The sequence below is a fragment of the Theobroma cacao genome, chromosome 5, assembly GCF_053813885.1.
Source record: "Theobroma cacao isolate CCN51 chromosome 5, ASM5381388v1, whole genome shotgun sequence".
Classification (NCBI taxonomy): Eukaryota; Viridiplantae; Streptophyta; class Magnoliopsida; order Malvales; family Malvaceae; genus Theobroma; species Theobroma cacao.
Window position 1 is genome coordinate 34,645,898 of NC_142643.1, and position 22,854 is coordinate 34,668,751.

The following is a 22,854-nucleotide window of genomic DNA, read 5'->3' on the forward strand; positions in this document are numbered from 1 at the left end:
ACAATTTGGATCTGAACTTTCAGTGCTTTTGAGGAAAGACAGATCCTTGAATGCCATGTTGTAGTTAGAGAAAAAAGTCATAAAGGTTGTTCCTAAGTCGAGGGAGGTTTCAGCAATACCTATACTTTGAGATATTTAGAGTTTAACAAGGCGATTTTGAAGAACACTGGTTGTCCTTTGATGTCGTCGTAGTTGAAGGCTAATCTTACTGCTCCAAAATGGATGTGAGTGTATCCTTAGTCTAACCACATAGCTAGAAACTCTGGAAGAATCTTAAGAATAACGAAATGCTCTTGTAGACTAGAAAGAAGTATAAACTGGTCAAACCTTGCAGAGAGTATGTATTTTTTGGAATTTGGGTTTTTGGAGATATTAATCTCTTTATGGAAGAAGGAAAAGAGGTAGAGGATTTTTTGAAGGCTTAGTATGAATTTAGTAAAGGTAGGTGAGAATCTTCAACTTGATTACTCTTTGGGATGTGAGTAATCTCATAAAAGAAGTCATATTTAGAGACTATAGTTTTCTTAAGTACATGAGAGGGAAGATAGGAGAAAAAGGGACAAGTAAAAGTAGAAAAAAGGAGAGAGTCTATGTGAGTATGGTTTCCATATCTTATTGGTGTTTGACTACTCTTTGTCCAAATAGTGTCATAACATTGTAATCCTTCACTAGCTCATTGAGTAAACTAACATAGTAATAGAATAATGTTGACTATCAAGCATCACTGTAAAGTAAACTGTTGTGCATGTAACCACTCTGATACCAAGGCACAGGGGAGATCGACGTCAAAAATCAGAATAAAATGTGAAATCGTAGTCCGCAACGTTAAGCGTCGTAGATTAAGCGACCTTTTGTGCTTTAGACAAAATTACCAATCAAAATTTCTTTAGAAAATACTAATGTGTAGTAGTAACAAATATTTACTGAGGTTCTCTTTATTCTCACATTATCATTTAATAATGCATAAAATTAAAAGGAGAATTATACCTTTTCACATCTTTATTTGGTTAAATTTTTTTCTTATTTCAATTTAATTTATTATTTTTAATTAATACCAAGTAATTTAATTTTCATTCTAAAACTAATGATTTTGTTCAATAAAATAATTTCTTTTATTTATTAAAAATAATTTAAAATATTATAAAACATATATTTATTACATTTTATCGCACTTTTGCATTAAATTTTACTAAATTTTACCTTTTAAAAAAAAGTTTACTAAATGTTACTTTATCATTATTTGACAACACTATTAGAACAACTAAATTCAGCCAAACATCGTTTCTTCTTTTGCAGTAGAAAACTTTGGTAAACAAGATCAAACACTCACTAAATAATAATGGCCAATAAATTAAGTTCATAATCTGTATATGGGAACGCTGAGGTTGTTTTCTTTCTATTAAAAACATTGAGTTTGGTAAAGTTTCTATTAAAAGAAGGGTAAACCACTTTATGCATGGGTTGGGTATAACAATCCAGCTCCTTGGATCTAAAACTCAACCAACGTTTAGGCTGAAATCATGAGCAAATATGCAGGAAAATCCTACCCACTTTCATTCTACCAAATAAATTCCACACCACAATTTTTATTCTTTCCATATACAAATGACTGCAACTCCATTTCTCTACCCAGACATGCTTTTTGTTTGCTTGTACCTAGGCAGGATTAAAACAGTATATATCAGAAGAGGAACCAATGCACTATTTGCTGCTTTTCTCCTATGTAGAACAATGCCTCAATCCATGTAAAACTTACTGTAAGAAGCTTTGCCAGTGATCCTACACCATTATTCTGTTTGTTTCCATTGCATGCTTGCCTAAATTTCATACATCACTGAACAATTTGTTTTACGAAAGGGGATGAGCTTGAACTCCATCTCCCCTCTCCCCTCGTCTTCCAGCCTACAGCTTCATAAAGCCTCCTTTGAATGAACCATAAAGCGGTTGTGATCTTCTAAAACTGAAGATATCATCAATTTGGATGGTGTGCGGTTGAGATGGCTCACTTTTATCTGAGTTGATTTCAGACAAATGTTGGTTCCCGTAAACTCGCACGCTAAGTGTCTTCTTTCGAGTTGCACCAACTTTTATATTTTCATTGAAAAAATCTATCAATTCTTGTTGTGTAAGCTGCCTTAACGCTGCAACCTGTTTAATAAAGATGGTAAAGATAAACTATTTAATGACATAAACCATTCAGATCAAACTAAAACATTAAATTTAGATGAATAGTTAAATTAAAATGTAGTGTTACATTAAGTCAAAATAAAATGTAGATGTATTTCATTTAACAGAGTCTGCAAAAAAAGTACACTCTTTTTTCTTACCCTAAGTACATATCAGATTGATCTACATACCTCAGCTTCTCTCCTATCAAACTTGAGCGTCCCATCACTGATCTCTCGCCAGTAAAATCTAGATTCTTCCCTCAAATTCTTGTGCTTCTCAAGCTTCATATCAATCAATGCATTTATGTTGCTCTGTGTAACAAGTTGGCAGCTGTTATACTATTAAATGACAAACTCACTCACAACCAACCACAAATGCACACAATCATACACACACCTTACAGTTAGATAATAAAATCTTTAATAGAAAACAAATGCAAGAATCACACACCCAACCCACACTCAAAAGTCATGCACATGCAATCTGCATCAAACGCTCAACAAAATTATTGGAATAATTACTCTGAAATTCCTTCATCTACTAAATGCATAAAGGGCATTCAACTAAGAGATCATTAGGCAGATGATTTTCCAAATGTTATGCAGCTGAATTGTCAACGAGATGTAAGAAATTCTACCCATAATAGATAATTTACCAACATGATACACAAAATAGCCTGCTTTGATATCAAAGTTGTAAATGTAACAAAGAAAGGTAACTAAGAAACATAATACGAACAGGTTATCAAAACATGGAATAACCAACAATATTTTGACTACAATAAATGCCCATGTTTACTCTGGCAGCAAGATTCTCTTTTTCAATTTAAAAATGTATGACAATATATATTAGAACTCAACCATGCATACTATCCAACAGATTGTTTCAGATTTGCATTTTCAAGCAATCAACCATTGGCATTCTAGTACAAACTATGACACAGCAGAAAACATGAAGCCGTGCTCTTACCTTATGACTAGAGAAACAATGGTGTAGGGCATATTTGGGGAAGTTTTCCTACTTAGGGTTCATGGTAGGTTGGCTAGAAAACTAGGGATTTTAGGTTTTACACCTATAATTTGAATTAAGATTTGATAATCAATCAGGGAATGAATCAATTGAGATTGGATTTCCAAATAGGGCTGTAGCATGCCTGGGGAAAGATTGCTGGAAGTTTCTGGCAGCAGTGGAATTAGAAGAAAATAAGTTTTAGAGCTGCTGTTCTGGTGCTAGGAAGAGTAACCTGTAGCACTGTAGAGTAGAGATGGAAAGAAGAAAGGAGATTACAGATCACTCAATTACAACTCCAGAAACTCTCAATGACTAAAATCTTGAGGAGCAATAAAAACATATAACTACGAAAAAGAGTAACTTATCCTACTGGAACTAAGATTCTAAAATCATTAAAATTACAAAAAAGACTCAAATAATATATACTACTAAACACTACTTTAAAAACCTAATATCTCTAAGCAACCCAAAATAAGACCCAATGGACCACGACAAAGATCCATACCAGCAAAACAAAAGTGACAAAAAACCCAAACAGACCAAAACTAAATTAAATCCATAAATTACTTTAACAAGAGAAACTTTGTTGATGAAGAACCCGAGAATTTAGCCTTGGGCTTCCAAAGAAGATGGCATTTCTAACAAGCTACTGATGCTATATCAAACAATCTCATGAATAAATTACCTTGGACCTTTGTCACACAAGTTTAAAAAAAATTCCACAAAAACACACAAAAAAGAATTACTTCCACCAGCAGAACTCTCCATGTTACCTTAAATTCATCATTTGTCATCTCATACAGTTTACTCTCAAACATTCTGAGGAATGCCTCAACTCTCAAATCAATATGTCCTGGACCCTGTTAAGAGAGACCATGTTTTAGAGTTGAAGTGAAAAGGCAATAAGTATGTACAAAAATGAGAACCATGCTAATCACCTTTACTGTAGATTGGATAATGAATTGCACCCCACGGATTCCAGAATCATTCCTAATGAAAGACAATCCAAGACCTTAAAATGCAGCAGAAAATGCAAGCATAATATTAAGGGACAACAGTTTTTCTCATACCTCTGCATGAGGACAGTAATGTACCCCAGTTGCTCAACAGATCGAAGCTGATGAAAGGCAGGTTGCTTTGCAATAAGGGCAAAAAGTTGAAGTTTCACATTCAATATAAAATCGTCCCTATGAACCTAGCCATTCAAAAATGATTCACATCAGAATTGCGTAATATCAAGGGGCATATGACTCCAAAACTGATACAGGAACAGAAGCAAAGCAGAATCATACAGAAATGCAGTCCATCTTTTGGCAACCTTGTCTGTCAGAAAGGATTAAAAGGTAATAACTATGTCATGGTAATGAATGTTAATCTTTGGATCAGTTCTTTTGGGATCCTTCACCTGTCAAGTGCAGGATCCACTTCAACCATAGACATCCTTTCAATTCATATACATACATATACACACACACAACTATTTCATTCAGAGATGCCCATAAAATGCAACCAGAACATTCCATAGATATTTGGACAACAAGAACCTTTCATGTTCTACAAAATTCTAAAATAAAAATAAGTAAATAAGTAAGTTTGCATCCAAGCATTTGTCTCATTGGTTGGTGCATAATCTCTCTGCCTAAAGAGCAAGATTCAAATCCCCCCTCCCCCAATTATAAAAAAAGAAAAAAAGAAAAAAAAAAGTAAGTTTGAAGACAGTTTTGCATGGGGGTGCAATTGAAATCACCTTTAGAATCATGTATAATTTTCTTAGTTTTCTAAACATCAAATCAATTGCAAAAATTTATTTGTGAGGTTAAATTGATACTTTTGGGAACATGCTTTATTTCAAGCTCTCCCACCTCGAGGAAAGAGTTCAGGAAGTGGAAGATACCCTCTACAACCAAGTGGGTGAAACATATAAATTTCACATTTTCATCTTAACATTTCAACTATTAGGCCAGACAGTGGTAGTTGTATTTAATGTGCACTGCCTAAAATCATTGTGTTATAGTGTCTGATGGACACAGACCAAGCTAATGTCCCAACATATGTTTCATGCCCATTATATATGGACAAAAGTCTTTCACCATATGCTTAAAGCAAATTATCCTCCACAAAATCATGTGATGCTCCAAGGATGATCAATGCCATTTCCATACAATATGGACATATCTTTGTTTATTGGGTAAACTCCACCTACACCTCTTGTAGTTTCAATTGTTTCCCCACGACACCCTACGGTTTCTTTTTTCCCAAATAGCATCCTATAGATATCTTCTTTTTTTTTAATTAGCACCTTGTGGATGACTTACGTTCTCACGGAGGCTTAGGTTGTTAATTTTGCTCAGTAAAATTACAAAAATACCCTAATGTGAACAAACAAACAAACTTTGAATTGAGGGTGTTTTCGTAATATTGGAAAAATTAACAGCTAAAACCCTTGTGAGAACAGAAATTATTCACAAGATGCTAGTTGAGAAAAAAGGTATCGATGGGGTGCTAACTGAGAAAAAAGAAACCACAAGGTGCCACGTGGATAATTTGAAATCACTAGGGGTGTAGGGGACATTTACCCTTGTTTATTCAACAGAAATTTGCTCCTTGCAGAGCCATGGGTTATATTGACATAAATCCAAAACAATGCTATGAAATTTGGCACCATCAAAGGAGTCAACTAAAAAACATACAGGTACAAGATTTTTAATTTCACATCCATCCCTTGGTCTCTGGCAAAATGGATGAATATAACAGGTTGAGTTGAATAAATGAGTGATATAACATTTTGACTATTGGTCAAGAAAATTTATCTTCATAAACATGAAAAACCTAAACATCAATGACATATTCCTTCATGGACAAGGTAATAGGTGTCCAAAGTACGGCTCCAAGTATTTTGCAGCAAATGTTTTCTTATTGGGAAATCCTTAATGAAAATGGTATACATAGGTTATGTTTTGGTATTTGGCATCATTAAAAACTAAATGTACATCATTCTCATTATGGATAATAAAATGATTGATGAAAGTTGCTTGCCAGGAGCAATAACGGGCAATGCTAAAAGATAGATGATCAATGAACAAATGTAGTTGATGGTTGCCATTTTTGAAGGTGGTAATATCAGAACAATTCCTGACAAATGGCAATGGTTGCCCACTTGGACAGTATTTTAACATTCACTCCAGAAAAATGTCTAACTGTTTTTGAACAATTAATTACATTGTAATTTTGTTTATTGATCCTGAAAATATTTGAATCTTCATATATCAGACCAAATATAAGAAATAATTCCCCTTAAATCACTTTTTATTAACAAAAGCAGCCTAAACAAAATAATGCAGGCCCTAAATGGAGAAAGCATCAGCTAAATTTCAAGATGTAAAGGATGAATGCATGTCAAGATTAATGAGTACTACAGTCAAAGAGGACCTGAAATGATATCCGAGAATATATTGGAAAATCCAACATGATTAGATTATGAACAATGGAGCCTTTGATTAATAAGATCGTATGGCATTTTTTCTATAGATGCTTAATGGAGTCCATGATCAAGGCTAACACCTAAAATTCAAACCAAGGAAGAGTTTTATACATATAAAGTCAGATAGCAGATAAAGTTTAGGTAATTAAAGCTAACCAGACATTTCAAAATTCACACCTACATCCACAGTCCATGGCAGAAATGGGAAAAGAGAAATCTTTCACAGGCAAATGCAAAGCTCTGGATATTTTAGCATTAACATAATAGTTCAAAAGACTGCCTCTATTTAGATATTAAAATTCAGGGCAATTATGTCTAGATAAAACTCATTGGGAGCAATATAATACAAGATCCTGATGGGTAAATGCATTCCAGATAATATGACCAAAAATTTTATATTCTCCAGACAAACCACAATTACCTGAATATAGTGGACTAAAGCAGAATTCTCATCACTAGGATTGAGGCCTTCCTTAGAGTAGAAGTAATTCATGCCTCTTTCAAGCTTGACAACTCTATTAGTTAGATGCTGGGACAGAAAAAGTGGTTGGCATATAGGGTTTGAACCCTTAAAGAAAACATCTTCAACAAGCTGAATCATTGACTCTGCTTCCTCCTGTTCGATGTTTCCTATGGGAGAAAAAAATAAAAATAAAACAAAAGAGAATATATTTAGAACCTAGCAAGTATGACTAGATGCAAAAAAAATGTGACTGGGATGGAGAGGGCAGACACATATGACAAACCTGCTATGTAACACTCCAGGAAAGCCCTTGAGAGCATCATGGTAGCAAATTTTGCAAGGTCTTCTGCATTAAGATGAGGTAAAACTTCAAGTTGTTCCATCCAAGGCCATGTCTGGTCCTCTAGTATTAATGAGCAATTGTACATAGCCTGTTGATAGGGTTGCTGAAACTTGAAATTTTGATAGTCCTTCATTACCATTTCCTAATAAAAACAAAGAAAGAATACGAAGGGCAGAATAGAAGGTTATTAACAAACATATTGATTAACGTAATAAATAAATTTCTAATCACATGCTCTATTGATGAACCAATAAATTCAATCCACATAAAATGGTTTAACTAAAAAGATTTGTCTCATCCAATGGCTTACATTAGCAAGTTGACCACAAAGTACATACCCAGAACCTCTGTTTACTCATTTTCAGTGATGTAGATTTTACTTTAACAGAGAGAAGACAGCCAGGCTGCCAAACCAACATTTTATCAGACTACATAAAATCTTAAGGTTGTTCTTTTCCCTTCCAAAACTGAAGGGAATTGATTATATATGGATGAACACTTCTCTAACATGTGCCATGCCATGGATCATATGTTCATCTGACCTTGATTTTTGAATGTGAGAAACAAACAGTTAAAATTGTTATGTTTGACAACACAGGTCATAGGTGCTACAAGATGACCTTATCACAACCCACCCTCCCTTCAGAGGCAAGTTTATAAAGGCCCTGCATTTGTGCCCCAATTAAAGTTAGCTTCACTTAACTAGTAAATGTAAAAGTTACATAAATATCCATAATTCGATTGCCAATATGTAGTCATCAGGATATTGTTGACAAAGGATATTCTACCCTCCTAACCCAATCAAAATTTATCAACAATGGCCAGTGAAGATTGAAAGCCCTTTGCTTTGCTACTCACACTGCATTGTTTTTATTACCTTTTCACTGATGGCATAGGAATCCCACATCTCTTGCATAAATCAAGCCTAGTGGTATAAGAGCCAAAAATGGAGCCTCTTCCAATCAGCTATTGCTTTTGATATGGACTCAACCACCAGTGTTACAAAATTAGCATCTTATAAGCATAATACTAATAAAAAAAACCCTTGAACTATTCAAAAAAATTCAAATAAACCCTTGTTCTTTTATTACTCTCAATCAAGCCCTTGTAGCCCTATACTTTAATTTTGGACCAAATAAACCCTTATAACTAACAATTTACTAATTGCCATTCGTATTTTGATAACTATTGTTTTATGCTGAAGTGACACTAACGTGGTATGGTGATTTGTCATAGTGGAGGGTGAGACTGCCACACCTCGACATCACTCTCAACTATGACCAGTCAACATGTCACATCAACATCATGGAGGCATAAAATGACAAGTGTCATTTTGCCTAACAACAGTCAACCATTAGTTATAAGGGCTTATTTTGATCCAAAATAAAAGTACAAATGGCTTTACTAAATGCAAAAAAAATAAAATAAAATAATGGTCCAGTTGTTTTGGCGTAAAATATTTTCTAGAAAATGTTTTCAAGACTTATGTTTATTTGGAAAATGGAAGATTTATTCTAGATGTAAAACATTTTACAAATCAACAGGAAAAACACTCATTGATCACGTAAAATGTCTTACGCCTTTGACAGGCATAAGACATGTTTTGGAGAACAGAAAGAATGTTTTTACTAAGTCTAGTAGTATAGGTTTAATGAAAATATTAATAATGAAATCATTATTTAAAATATTAAATATTAATATTTAATTTAAAATATTAAAAAAATAAAAATATTAATTTAACTTTAAAATTTTTTAACTTAAAATATTAATATTTAAATTATTCAATACCGTTAAAATTAAAAAAATATTTTTTAATGAAATCATTCAATGTAATTAATATTTTATTTATAAATTGAATGAATATTACTAATAATTATAACAAAAAATATTTCAATGATCGTCATTTGATGAATACACATTATCAATATAGGTTTTGAATGTTTTACACAATTGATAAATATTTGATATTTCAATGAGATGGAATTTTTTTGAAAATTAATGCTTACTATCATTACAATATGTGGTTAAATACTTTAGAAAATACCATTATTGATTTTCCCCACTTTTTATTTCCATTCTTAATTTTAATGTGAACCAAATGACACCAATCAATTCCTATTTATCATTTTAGCACTCAAATAACTCACGTTTCAAAAAAAAAAAAACCACTCAAATAACTCCACCAGCGATGGTGGAAAATATTTTCCACAAAATGATCCAAATAATAGAAAATGTTTCGACAGTTTATCCAAATAACAGAAAACATTAAATTTTCCTCTAAAATACTTTACACGAAAAAAATTTCCCCCCAGCAAGTTATTTTCTATTTACCAAACGGACTCTAAGGCTTATCTGAATTTTCTTAAAAAGTTTAGGGGGCTTTTTTAGGTATTATGCCTTTGAAATTATTGCAGAAAAACTAAGCCTATACTATAATAATAGAAATGTACTTTCAAACTCTAAAGGTGATATCTTGGTGTATCAGGATAATTTAACTTTTTAATAACTTTGTACATGACTATATATATGGTACACTTAGCATAACTGTGGAGAAAAATTCTTTTTCGGACTACTGAATTTAGACGTGACACTGTAATAAATAAAACAATGGATGAAAAGATTGCATAATAATCACAGGACTTTAACACTATATGTAAACTTCAGGTGATTATGAGCTCAAATAACAAGGGCCCAAAATTATGAAGTCTCATAAAACAACCAAACAAATAACTAATTCCAGAAGATCCGAAAAAGAAATACACTCACCTGGACCAAGCAATTTGATGTTAGTGGCAAATTTAAGGAGGAAAAATAAAAGGTTGCAATACCTAAAACACTTGAAGTGGTGAACCTCTAGGCATAACAAACCTTAATCATTACCTTTGTATTATTATATTAGTCAATAAGTAACACCAGCTCAAGAAACACAAATGGAAAGAGCAGACCAGAGACAATGGCATACTGACACCAAAAGGCAATTGTTTATCTCCGAAGCTTAAGTAGCAATTTATATAGTCTTTTAATCATTACCTTGATTACTGAAAACCTGTCAGGTTTCACTTCAAATTTTGCAATTTTATCGACTACAGTTTCCAGCAAGATCCTCAACTTGTGATTATAACCAACCAATGTGACCTAAAAGAAAATAACAAATCAAAAGATACCATCTAATTAAGAAATGAAAGATATGATTAATGCCATATAACTACTATGATAAGTGCAGACACACATATAGAAAGAAAGAGAGAAAATGATTACCATAAAAGAGTGTTAACTTTCCTTCTTGGATCTTTTCAACTAAGGTAAGTATTTAGAGCATGCATATCATCAGTATAGAATATTTCCAGCCAATTCTAAATTTAATCTAACTTAAGAGAAGGCAAACTACAGATTGGCGCAATAGTAAGGCAGAATTTAGAGTCTGCCAGTGTAAGTTAATTCTTTATAATTCTCAAAAGATTATACATTTCACACACTTTAGTTACCTTCTCAACAGCAATATGATAAAAGTGCATTCACCAAACAAATAAATAATCCACCCATAGAGTAAAGCAGCATAGGGAGTAAGTTCCTTGAAACAATGCTTCAGAGAGGATACCCTATTTTAACCAATTCTTGCCCTTTTCAGAGTTCCTTTCAATTATGCTTCAGAGGCTTTTCCTTGAATTTGTAATCTAATTATCCCAATTACCTTCTAGCACTCAGACAATTTTGCTTCTCTTTCTTTTCTTTTTTTTCTTTTTGTTTTTTATGCCAAAAACAAAATTGTCTAAATGCTAGATAATAAGCAGGATCATATTGTTGAAGACAAAATTTAGAAGCTTTAATGAGCATCAACATGATCTAATTTACGATCAAAGTTATTAGAACAGACCCAGCCAGCCAATTCAATATGGAGAGTCATGAATCAGGCGAGGCACTCGTCTGAATGACCCTTGTAATCCTCCTTAGGCAGAAATTTCCCAAACTCAGGTGACATGAAGCTTTAACCATGAAACATGCAATCCCACCTCTAAATTCTGGTCAGACAAATCTAAATTCCCTCTCTTATTTTATCCTTATTATAATGAAGATAATCTATATGTGTTAGTATATATAATTACAATTCATTACCTTATCCATAGACAATTCATATTTAGGTCAAATGCACACATTATCAGATGGAATCACGTAAATGCCACAAGAGAAAAAGGAAGAAGTACCTCAAAACCACTATCTGTGTGGATTATGCCATAATAAAGACCAGCAACCTGAGCATAGTAAGCTGAAGCATATAAGATAAAACAAGGCATCAGTAAAGAAGACGATCATACTCAAATGGTAAGAATAATCTAATGTCACTACAGATAGCTTTTGCTATAGATAGCTCAAGCAAAGAGAAAAGGAACTGGGGAAGGAGGGGCAAGTAGAATTGTACATTTAAAGGCTACTGCCTTATAATCTGAGTACTGTACAATCACATTACACCATTAAGGAAAAAGGATAAGAAATTTAACATACCATATTCATTCAAGTAATCCATCAATAACCGTGCAAAAATATCTGCAAGAACTTCAGCTTCAGGAGAGTTGCTAGCATATGGGCAGTTGAAGTCTATCTTAACATATGCCTTAGGAGTGGAGAACATTGTATCAGGCTTGTACCATAATTTTGAATATGATGACTTTCTCAACAAAACCGGAAACTTGACCTGTTCCAAAGGTTAATCACAAGAGAAGTCAGAATAACTACAAAAGGATATTTAAAAAAAAAAAAAAAAGTGACAACTTTAAAAAATAAGATCAAATTGTTAGATCCATCAAACCTTCTCTTGAGAACTCTTAAGAGACAAGTCTGTTGGTATAAAAACATTAGGGGCAGGTAAATGCAGCTTTTCCATAGGAGCCAATGACATCCATTCCTGCAGTCAAATAAAGATTCCATCAAGCACCTGTTTTTTAGTGGAATCAATGACTAGTACATCATTTAGACAAATGAAATTATTATTATACAGATCTAGTCATTTATCATCAGCAAGGTCTGACCACGGACCTGAACTATTGAGGGGGTAACTTTCTCAATGGAATATGCAGTTCCATACCAAGGCTCAACCTTGTCAGTCAGTCCCTCAAATTTCTGTGACTCCCAGAAGATTCTGTTAGAAAGAGGGCTTATCAGAAATAAACCATACCATAGCACAACAATAACTATCTCGAGCTAACAAGACACAAAACCATTTCTGCAATTCAGAAAAACAAGGAAAGTTTTTTAAACATTTCGAAGAACTCTTCTGAAAGCTTCCAGATATTATTTGTAATGAGAATAAACTTAATAGCAACTTTGTTTAGAGGAGCTACAATAAGTGAATGCATTTGATAACTTGGCAGTTCATTTGTTTAATAACATGCACAGTGTAATTCACACAAACATAGAAAAAAAAAAAAAGAACACCAATATTGAGAGCTTCAAACTAATAATAGAGCATGGTGCATTTGTGAAAACTTAAAAACTATTTCAAAAAGGAGAGCCAAACAAGGTAATTAGATGTATACTTGCATTGATATAAAGGTAAAAAGGGCTTAAATGTCTCTAATGGGACAAGTGAATGCTTCATATGTCCCATTTTAGTCCTCACTCAAACGCATACCTGACATTCTCTGGACAAAGCTCATTTAGTATCATTTGTATAGTGTCTGGATTGAAATTCGAAGGCAACGATGACCCCACTAGCCAATCTTTTGGAGGATATATCTGAAAATCAATTTCAAAAGAATAAGAATCAAACTAGTTAAGCCCAAACGTAAGATCATCAATAATAAAGGGAATATTGCACTAACTGAATGAACAATTTATACATGAGGGCGATTCAGATACAGACTGACAATCTAAAGCAAGTCCCAAAAGTCAAAGCTTGAATGCTTGCTGTTTAAATGATCAGCAATTCTCCTTAAGAAAGCTCTCAAAGGAACTGGAGGAGGATCTAAACAAGCTTGTAAGTCAGCTACCAAATGAGCATGAGGAAGATGTTGCTTCTGAAACAATCCTTCAACATTAGTTTTCACAGATGCACCAAATGCAATAAATGTTATCTTCAAATACGGCGACTCAGGTGCACCCTTCAAACATTGTGAATTATCAACCTTTCTGTTCGTTTCCTTAATTGCTTCTAGATCAATCACAAATCGCATTACGCTTCTTCTAAGGAAGCCTAATATCTCCACTAGCCTATGGCAAAGTAGTGCCAAATCAGCACATACATATACTAACCTTGGATACTCAAAGTATTTTGCAACTTGACACGCCAACGAAAAATACTCTCCTTAATTAAAAATGGCTAACTCCTTTTAGCCAGAGAGCAATGCATAAATGCCCTCCTAATATATGGCCACACCTTCCTATACATATACGCAAATTCAGGATCAGAGAAAACATAAAAGATCACTAATGGTGATATGCAAGTCCAAGAAATCCCTCAATAATCATAAGGCTCTTTTCCATAGAAAACCCTCTAAGAAGTTCATAAAAATTGGGGCATTTATGAACATTTATTTAGTTTTGATTGATAAATGCTGTAAAGAGGGAAAGATGGAAAATTTTTCGATCTAGTGGCTAGATCTCATGAAAAACATCCCAACAACTCTGCTTCATCCAAAATTTTCCTATTTAGACAGAAGAGCCAGACTAAGGGCCCATTTGGCATAATGCTGAAATTGGTTCCAGTGAGATTGAAAATAGAAATGACTGTGAGATTGGACTTGCAGCAGCGAGATTGAAACCGACAGCGAGACAATATGTGTTTGTAGAAATAACATGGCAGTGAGGTAAGCTATGATGAGAAGAAAAACTGATCATTGAGGACATTAACTAGAAAATAGTATAAATAAATTATTTTCATTTATATTTAATAGTTTACTAGAAATTTTTAAAATTTTGCAAAATTATTCAATAAAAAATAAAGACACATCATTTTCAATTATCAAAATAATTAATAAATAAATTACTAAAAAAATATTTTATTCAATCAAGTGATAAATTAATAATTATTTAATACATCTATAAAAATTATTTATTTCCTTTAAAGGACATTAAGTTGCATTTTATGTTATAAACAATTCAATCAAAATAAAAAAAATTATTCTTATTAAAATAATGATTAATATATAATTAATAAATATTGACACATTTATAAGTAAATAATAATATTATCTATTTTTATTTAATTAATTATAGTATATTTTTCATTGATTTATTAATTTAATTGTTAAAACTTTAATATATTAATCGATAGTACCCAGTTGGCCATATTCAATTAGGAGCATTTTCATCCTACATATTGAGGAACAAAACAGAGAAAAGAAAAAGAGAAATGAAGATAAAATAGGGAAAAATGGGAAAAAAAAAATGGCTCGTTTGAGCCACAAAATTCCCAAGGATCCAATAGCCCAACTACTAGTGGAAGGCGGTCCAGTGCAGCTAGACATGCCCCCAGCCACACATCACTGGCCAGCCAAACAGCAGGCAGCTGCAGTGCAGCCAATTTTAGGCCTGAACTGGCCTGCACTGACGCAATAAATGGCCCTAAGTGTAATCCAGCATCTTCCTCTCTACACCCTGTACTTACACCAGCAGCTCAGGTTTCATTACCTGATTGGACATATTGATGAATTACACCATTGCTATCCTTCAAAAGAAGAAATATGGATTTGGACAAGAACAAAAAAGTGAGAATACCGTATGAGACAATATGAAGAAATACAGTCCAAAATCCAAAGAATTCAGCTAAGAAAAAAGCAAAATGGTGGCCAACATGTTCAGTGAATTGAAGGCAATTAAATTTGCCATGCAAAATTTGCACTATGAAATAAAACTTTCAGATCACAAATGGCAGCAAATAGTACCTATATAGGTCTAACTAGCTCCAAATAGTATTAAATAGTAAAACCATAAGGCAAATTTTTCCAGAAAAATTATTAATCTTTCATTCACCCGAAAAAAGAGGCTACACACAATTTTAAATTTTCCTAAGCTGGATTCTTTGGATTTGCGGCAACAATTTCATCAACCTATCTATATTGTCTATGCATTTTTCTGTTCTTCCCCAAATCCGTGCTCTTATCTTGAAGAATAAAAAATGGTTAAATTCATCAACACATCCAATCAAGAAGTGCAATGTATTTAGTTGTAATAAACTTTCAACAAAATTTCAGTAAATTGTAGTTTTTGTTTCCTCTGTGTCCCTCATACTTCCTTTAGGTTCCACTCTTACACCTACTCATATATTTTCACATACATACTCAAACATGCATTTGATACACACCCTATTCAAAGCAACCTTGTAGTATTTGATATTTCTTGTGTAAATATTTTGAATTAGAAACCATGCTTGTAAATAGGATAGGATTTAGTAGGTGACCACCTCAAGTTGCAAATGTTGTGGCAATAGACTCTTCAAGTCCACTTTTCAAGTGGCAGAAAGTAGAAAACTGTGACATTATTCAAAGATGGGCATTCCAAGTGTCTTCACCATCAAGTAATACAGCCATCCAAAGAATTTAAAGCAACTAAAATGCATTAGTCACTGCATGTTGGCCGTGTTATCTCTTTTACACAACAAATATCCAAACATGAAAAACAAGCTTTCATTTCAAGTGATCAAGCATACAAAATAATCCCTGCTTTCCATATATTATAGTTAAAGCAGCAATGCAATGAGTAGTTTTAGTATCATGTCCTTCCTGGAAAAGTTCTAATCTAAAAAAAGTTTTTGCATAAATTTATGGTATAATATAAACAAATAGACTTAACTATGAGTGAAAACAATGTCAAAATGCTACCAGTAAAAAACTTAAACAAAAAGTTCAACCAATAAAATGAGGGAGAAAAAGAGAAATGGTGGGGCGGAAGGGGGATGTTATTAAACTGTAATTAAATTACCTGCATATTTGATGCAATATTTACAACATAGTCAATAGGAGGGAATTTGTCCTGATAGTGAAATCCTGTCTCACAAACAGCTGAGAGCTTCATACACAAATTAAAAAGTCATAGAATCATTAATTTAGAACTTGATAGATACTGACTATTACTAAAATCAAACCATAGGAAAGAAACGAAAATTAATTAAGATTGACACACATAAAATATAATGACCAATTGGCAAAATCTAAAATGGTTCAGAAATTATCTTGACCAATGTGCCTATAGCTATGCAAGCTGGTGAAGTCGTCTTACTCTTTTCGTATATTTTACATTAAGAAGAAAAGAAAACCTGACAATGAGATTCATAATGATAAACAGGAAAATTGCACAATAAACTTCCTGTTTCTTACTCCCCACACCAAAAATAAAAAAATAAAAAAAAACCCAAGGTAAAGTTGAACTAATCCCATATACGGTAGGACTTGAACCTGGGACCTAAAGGTTCCAGGGCTCCTTGGTGATCACTAAAGAATCTGCAACAGAAGAAATTTCTCAAAAATAAGCACCAGTCTGATGGCTGTATTATTATTATTTTATGAATTTTGGCTACTTTCATGGGGCAAAACTGTAATCTCTTAATTTATGTTTCTCTAGGATTAAATTCTGTTGAGGTTAGATTATTCGAGCAGTTAGGCACTTTTCTTAGAGGCCAAGTTGGTTCTTCACTAGCTTACTAGAACTTTTTTTTTTTATCAGAACTTGTTTGAGGTAGTTTCCTGTAGTCTAGGTTAGTTTAGGGTAGCAGCAAGAAGGATATATACAAATGATGATAAGCAGTCACAGCATCAACGGTCAATAACTCCTAAAACAACTATAATTTGTTCAGGTATTATAATGCATACCTCATCAAATATCCATTCACAAACACCAGACTGCTGCAACAGTTGAACGTATTTAAATAACAACCCAACTATATCCTGCATGTGATCTGAAATTTAATCAATGAAAACAATATTAGTCAGGTACAAGTTAAAAGACATCATGGTTTCCCAGGCAACATTTACAATGCTAGTTAGATTAACCAGAGTAAAATAAATCAATAATTAAACATATCAAACATCCTATGATGAGGGCGAGGATGGGAATGAAAATAAAAACTAACCATGGCCAGCATCAGTAAGATCTATTACTACTTTGAAGAAAGAAAACTCCAAAGTCCATTCACCTTCACCAGCTGACAATCCAGTAGCCCATCCTACAAAGTTCCGTATATATACGCATTTCAGTGGTCTTTCCAATCTATATACCCAATAATCACATAAAATGTACATACACATATAACAAAACATATGAAGATGCACAAAGACACAACTTCATGCATGCCTTCTTCATAAAAGGATGCCTATTGGCCAATGTATGCACATGCAAACTTAATCTAATGTTGCTAAGCCGGTATTATAAAATTTTCACGTAATCATATCAACATTAGTAGGCTCATTGGTTTCTTTCTTGTCTCCAACTCCTTAATCTTTTAAATTTTAAGTTCATTATAAACTAGCACCTATGTCCTTCCTTGCCCACTTTATTAGTTTCTCTGCACCATCTTCACCTTTTATTAACTTTTCTGCTCTTCCAAGCTGAAACAACCAAATACCAAGCAACGGCAAAAAATAAATATCTCATGGCCTTCAGACAATCATCACATACCTAAAGGTTACTTCAATTTTAAACAATTTACTGGGAAATTCAAGTTAAATTCAACACAATTCAGAGCAGCAAGGACACTTAATACCAAATCAGAATACACCACAACTATCATTTGACAAGATTTCCAAAATATTCCCAATCCCTGCACCACGGTATATAGAAGCATGAATTTACAACTGGATTCACAATGCACCAACTTATTTTGCAGAACTTCAACTGATATTTCTATTTAAATGAAAAGTTAAATCTACTGTGAATCCTATTGCAGCATATGCAATGAAAGGAGAGAAACAGCACTAAAATATCAAGATCTAAAGAACCATACAAGAAAAGCGTAGGATATAGAAAACCAAAATACTGTGACAAAAGTTGGTATCTTTATAATATAAGATCTAAAGGCCAATATCTTTTGTATATGTTAACAAAAAGCAATGTCTACATTTTACCTGGATTTTAAGAGGACTCATCCCAAGTTTTAGAGAGGCATGCGTTCTGAGATTTTTTTTTTTTTCTAAATTTAATTGTCTAAAGCATATAAACAACATGTGCAACCCACCTAGTGTTTTCAAGACATAAAACAAAGATCCTTCTCCTTCATGGCCAATGAGGTGACCAAGATACCTGCATGGTCCTTCCTTGTAAAGACGAATGCTTGGTGGTATTGGCCATATAATCCTTAATTTGTGGCCTTGCTTTATTGGAACAGCTCGGACAAGAATCTGACATTTAAAATAAAAGAAAAAAAAAGCCAAAAAAATGTCTCTTAGAACCTTAAATCTTATGGCATAAGTCTTGCTTGCTTTGTTCAAAATTGTGACAAACATAACACAATGACAGTGTATAGGCACCATAACAGTACTATATACCTGAAGATGTTCCGATGTGCAAGGCTGACCACGAAAAAGGAAGCAGCTTCTATCAGAGTTTCGAATTTCCTGGAACTTGTCCTCCACTAGACTCTGAACTTTATCAAGGCTTTCTGAAAATACCAAACAAAGAAATTGTAATTCCTAATGATTCAAAGCAATCATAGAAAAATTTCCTTTTCTGCTTACTAAAGTCATAGCCCTTAAGTTACTAAAACACATAGTTATTAACCTTTTGCATATACAACCAGATGCATGAGGTTGGCTGAATAATTGTCTTCATAGAACTTAAGGAGCTCTTGCCTTGTATCTACTCCTTTTGCTTTTGGTCTAACTTCCAAAGTTTTCCAGTTCCCTGCACATAACAAGTTTCTGACCAATATAATAATTTATAGATGCTTAGAATATTTATGCACTAGTGTCAGTTTTTCTGTTTTTACAAGTTCAAAACACACACAAGAAAATGCAAAAGAAAGACTGGCAAACCGTATTAGAGATCAAAAAGATCTAGTCATCCATGACAACAAAACACAAAAACAAAAAGCAAAAATCCAACAAAATTAGCTGAGAGGGAAAAAGAGAGATTCGTCAGTATCTCAAAAATGAACTCCATATCAGTGTCCCATGATTGCATATTGAAGTAAAATCAAACACAAGAGAGTACTCAAAAAGGAAGCCTAGTAATTAAGCACTCGAAATCTGATGATATATCCAAGAAATCCAGAAAAGAGTAAGAAAAGCTTAGCATCTGTCCAAGCAAAAATCAGAACTGTTGAAATACTAAAATACACCATTACGTTTTTTATTGTTGATCCTTTTCATTCAGATTTCGATAATTAATTCTCCAATTCACTAAGTTAGTTGACTCCCTATGAAGCAGAATGCATGGCCTATGGCCTTCTTAATTAAATGAATTCAACCATAGCACATCTTCCATAAAAGAGAAGAAGGGAGACAGAAGGGGATGTAGGGGAACAAGGGAGGGAAGATCAAATAAGGAAATGTTTTGACCTGTGCTGAATTTGTGATATGGATGACTTTCCGAACTTAGATGTTTCTGAAGCTGCATAGAAGGAAATATTAAAACAGGAAAAGCAGTTAGGACTCTATCTAGGAACTTCAACATTGAAGAATACTACTTGACAAACAACATTAAACAAATGAAACAAAAACGTATACGTGCAACTTAATACAAAATTAAAATGAATTCGAATCTATTGTTAAACACTATAATACCCATAATCCAGGGAAGAATTCTCCTACCTAACTACAAGCAAGAAAACAAGCAATGCAAAGATGGGAAAGTTTCTAAAAGTGCAATTAGTTTTTCAAACAATTATCAATTCTTGACCGGTTTTGATGGTATAAATCAACCACTACAAATGGCTAGTGTATGAGAGTGACAAACAATGATTCAAATATGAACCATGACCCAGTGTATTTAATAATCAGAAATATCTTTCACTTATTAAGGAACCACCCTTTAGCAATGAAACCATGACATCCATGCATAAAATCTAACCCCTCAAAAGGACTTGAGGAAAGCACAAATTGATTAACAGTCCTCAATCACAGGTATACGCAATTATTCTCATGTATCAATGTCAAAGGATGAATGAACACCTGCCATCATAAGCTCAGCTCACCGCTTTGAGGAACCAATTACATTACAGTTACACAATAAATGGTTTCGTAGTGAAGACCAGCCAAACACCAAATTAGTATTCAATGAGAATTCAAACCATGACTAGCACACGTGTAATAGGGAACTTTCAATGGAGTAATTTGTAGATGTAAAGTGATTAAAAAAAAAAGTACAAAATACCTGGTTCATTCTCCAAGCATCAGACAGTAAGTTTTTCTGGTTCTCTAGGAAGAGTGTGAAAGAGAGAGAGAACTGTATTGATTAATTGAGGTTTAAAATAGAGGAATCACTGAACTGAAGTAAATCAAGAACCAAAGAGCAAACCAGAATCAACAGCTTTAATTTCCCTTGTGGTAGCATCAGCTGACATCAGTGGTTTGATGAAGAATTGTGCGAACCTGAAGAGTAAATGACAGCAAAACATCCAAACTCACAGACATTACAAGAACATTGATGAAAATAACAACTAAAGGAAAATTGAACAAATAACACCTACCGGTCCAGAGCTTCTTCAAAGCAATCAGTGTTAACATCAAAATAATAGTTGGTCTGCTCAGAAGCTGTAAACGCATTTGTGCTGCCTCCATGCTGTGAATCAGGAAGATAAACAGCATGTAAATTTGATTTCAAAAGAATATTGTTGAAAACAAGTAATACAAATTATTTACTTCACCATAAGCCTCTTTTTTTAAGAGCATATCCCTTTAAAATTTGTATTCAATTCGAGTTAACATTAAATGAGTTATTAAATAAGATATGCATCTGACATGAATCCTTTCAAATTTGATTTTCAATTGATTATAAGATTGCTAATCCAATCTATGTTTACCTGTCTAATTCTAATATTATTAAACTATTCTGACCAAAAAGATATTACCATTAGGTAAATACTTATTTATGCTTCAAACATTATATTTAAAATTTTACAGTTTAAAAATTTTGTGTGAATAAAACAATTATTGATGTGCTTATTGATAATAAGGTTTTATAGTGGCAATAGTGGCCCAATAAATGATCCACAGAGCTGATTTCACATAGTGAGAAAAGGCTCAGTTGTTGTTGTGACACAACTATTTAGGTATGATGCACATGACTATGAATTTTAGTAAGCATGATAAAAGATACCATGAGCCCTAATCCCTTTAAAACAATTTTTTTTTTTTACCATTTCCCAATTCTACATAGTAAATTAGTAATTAAAACATACGAAACACCATAACTTTATTAAAACAAATAAACATTAAAACTAAACACATATAACAATAAATGACCCTATTGCATTAAAGATGAGTAGCACCTCTGTAATGTACTTTGAGTAACTATCCTCCAAAGGATACTTTTCACTAGCATAAAACAGCATGTGCTCTGCAAGCAACACCAATGCAGTAAAATCAAGACACAGAAAATAATAATAATTCTAGCATGAACTTATTTTTATAATATGGGAGAAGGGGAGCGTTGAACCCAGCTTTTTTGAACCAGGGATACATGAATTTACCTTCGGCCAAATGCTCGGTGCAAATCAACAAGCTTATTTACTAACATTATCAGCAATAGAATTATTTAAGTGTAGTCACATATTGCCAAAATCTTAAGTATAAAAATCAGAAATTCCTGGCAGTTCACAAATACATTGAGAAGATGAAATTAATGGATAAAATGGAAAGAAGAAATACCAAGAAAATGAGCGAGGCCTTCGAGGCCGACGGGGTCACAGAAGGAACCAACACCCACATTCATAGAAGCAGCACACTGTAACATAAAAAATAAAACGACAATTAAAAAAAGAAATCAGACATTTTTGGAACGAAAGAAGGAATTGTAGCAAATAATTTTGCCTTATCGGTATCAGGATCGCTGACGAGAAGAACTTGAAGGGAATTCCTAAGGACGATCCTCCGGTATTCTCTTTTGTCCGTTCTTGGCTTTATAATCTCCACATCTTCTTTTCCGACCGCCATTTTTCAGTTCTCCGACAAAGAAAACAGCAGGTCGGCCCTGCCTTTTATGTATGGTTTTTGGTCTTCTGGATTTTGGCTATTGAGAGAAAGAAAGAAAGAAAGAGGGACGATCTTGGTTGGTTGGCCGGCCAGAAGACTTTGGTGAAAGTATCCAAAGTCTTTATTTTATTCAAATTAGTCCCTATATTGAAAATCAAAACAATTTGTTCTTTTAGATTTTGAAAACTACTTCAATTTAATCACTTTTTCAAACAACATCTAATTTTATCATTTAAAGAGATAATGTCAGCACTAATATAACACTAGGATG

General features: G+C 33.3%; 1 protein-coding gene across 2 annotated transcripts; it reads right to left on the reverse strand.

Annotated features, from left to right (window-relative positions):
* Positions 1–1,413: 1,413 nt before the first annotated feature.
* LOC18598933 (insulin-degrading enzyme-like 1, peroxisomal) lies at positions 1,414–22,679 on the reverse strand. 2 transcript variants are annotated; one of them, XR_001928136.2, is made up of 27 exons: positions 22,422–22,679; positions 22,260–22,335; positions 21,881–21,948; positions 21,080–21,171; positions 20,908–20,981; positions 20,764–20,807; positions 19,950–20,001; positions 19,171–19,293; positions 18,939–19,051; positions 18,629–18,791; positions 17,528–17,620; positions 17,268–17,353; positions 16,381–16,467; positions 13,094–13,197; positions 12,499–12,601; positions 12,272–12,367; positions 11,968–12,157; positions 11,670–11,731; positions 10,498–10,602; positions 7,408–7,609; positions 7,083–7,291; positions 4,251–4,375; positions 4,119–4,170; positions 3,954–4,040; positions 2,358–2,480; positions 1,757–2,148; positions 1,414–1,656 (listed from the first exon to the last, which is right to left on the reverse strand). XR_001928136.2 is itself a non-coding variant. In XM_018121713.2 (26 exons), exons 1-26 carry the CDS (start codon positions 22,542–22,544, stop codon positions 1,903–1,905), a joined length of 2,898 nt encoding a protein of 965 aa, XP_017977202.2. In that variant the 5' UTR covers positions 22,545–22,679; the 3' UTR covers positions 1,414–1,902. The 2 variants fall into 2 exon arrangements, 1 of the variants encoding a protein (XP_017977202.2); XM_018121713.2 differs by having other exon boundaries at positions 1,414–2,148.
* Positions 22,680–22,854: the final 175 nt, after the last annotated feature.

Coding starts and splice junctions, on each gene's coding strand:
- LOC18598933 (XM_018121713.2), bottom strand. CDS start 22,544: ATGGCGGTCGGAAAAGAAGATGTGGAGATTATAAAGCCAAGAACGGAC. Junction 22,336..22,421: donor GCGATCCTGATACCGATAAG/GCAAAATTATTT, acceptor TTTATGTTACAG/TGTGCTGCTTCTATGAATGT. Junction 10,603..11,669: donor ACACAGATAGTGGTTTTGAG/GTACTTCTTCCT, acceptor ATTTTCTTTTAG/GTCACATTGGTTGGTTATAA.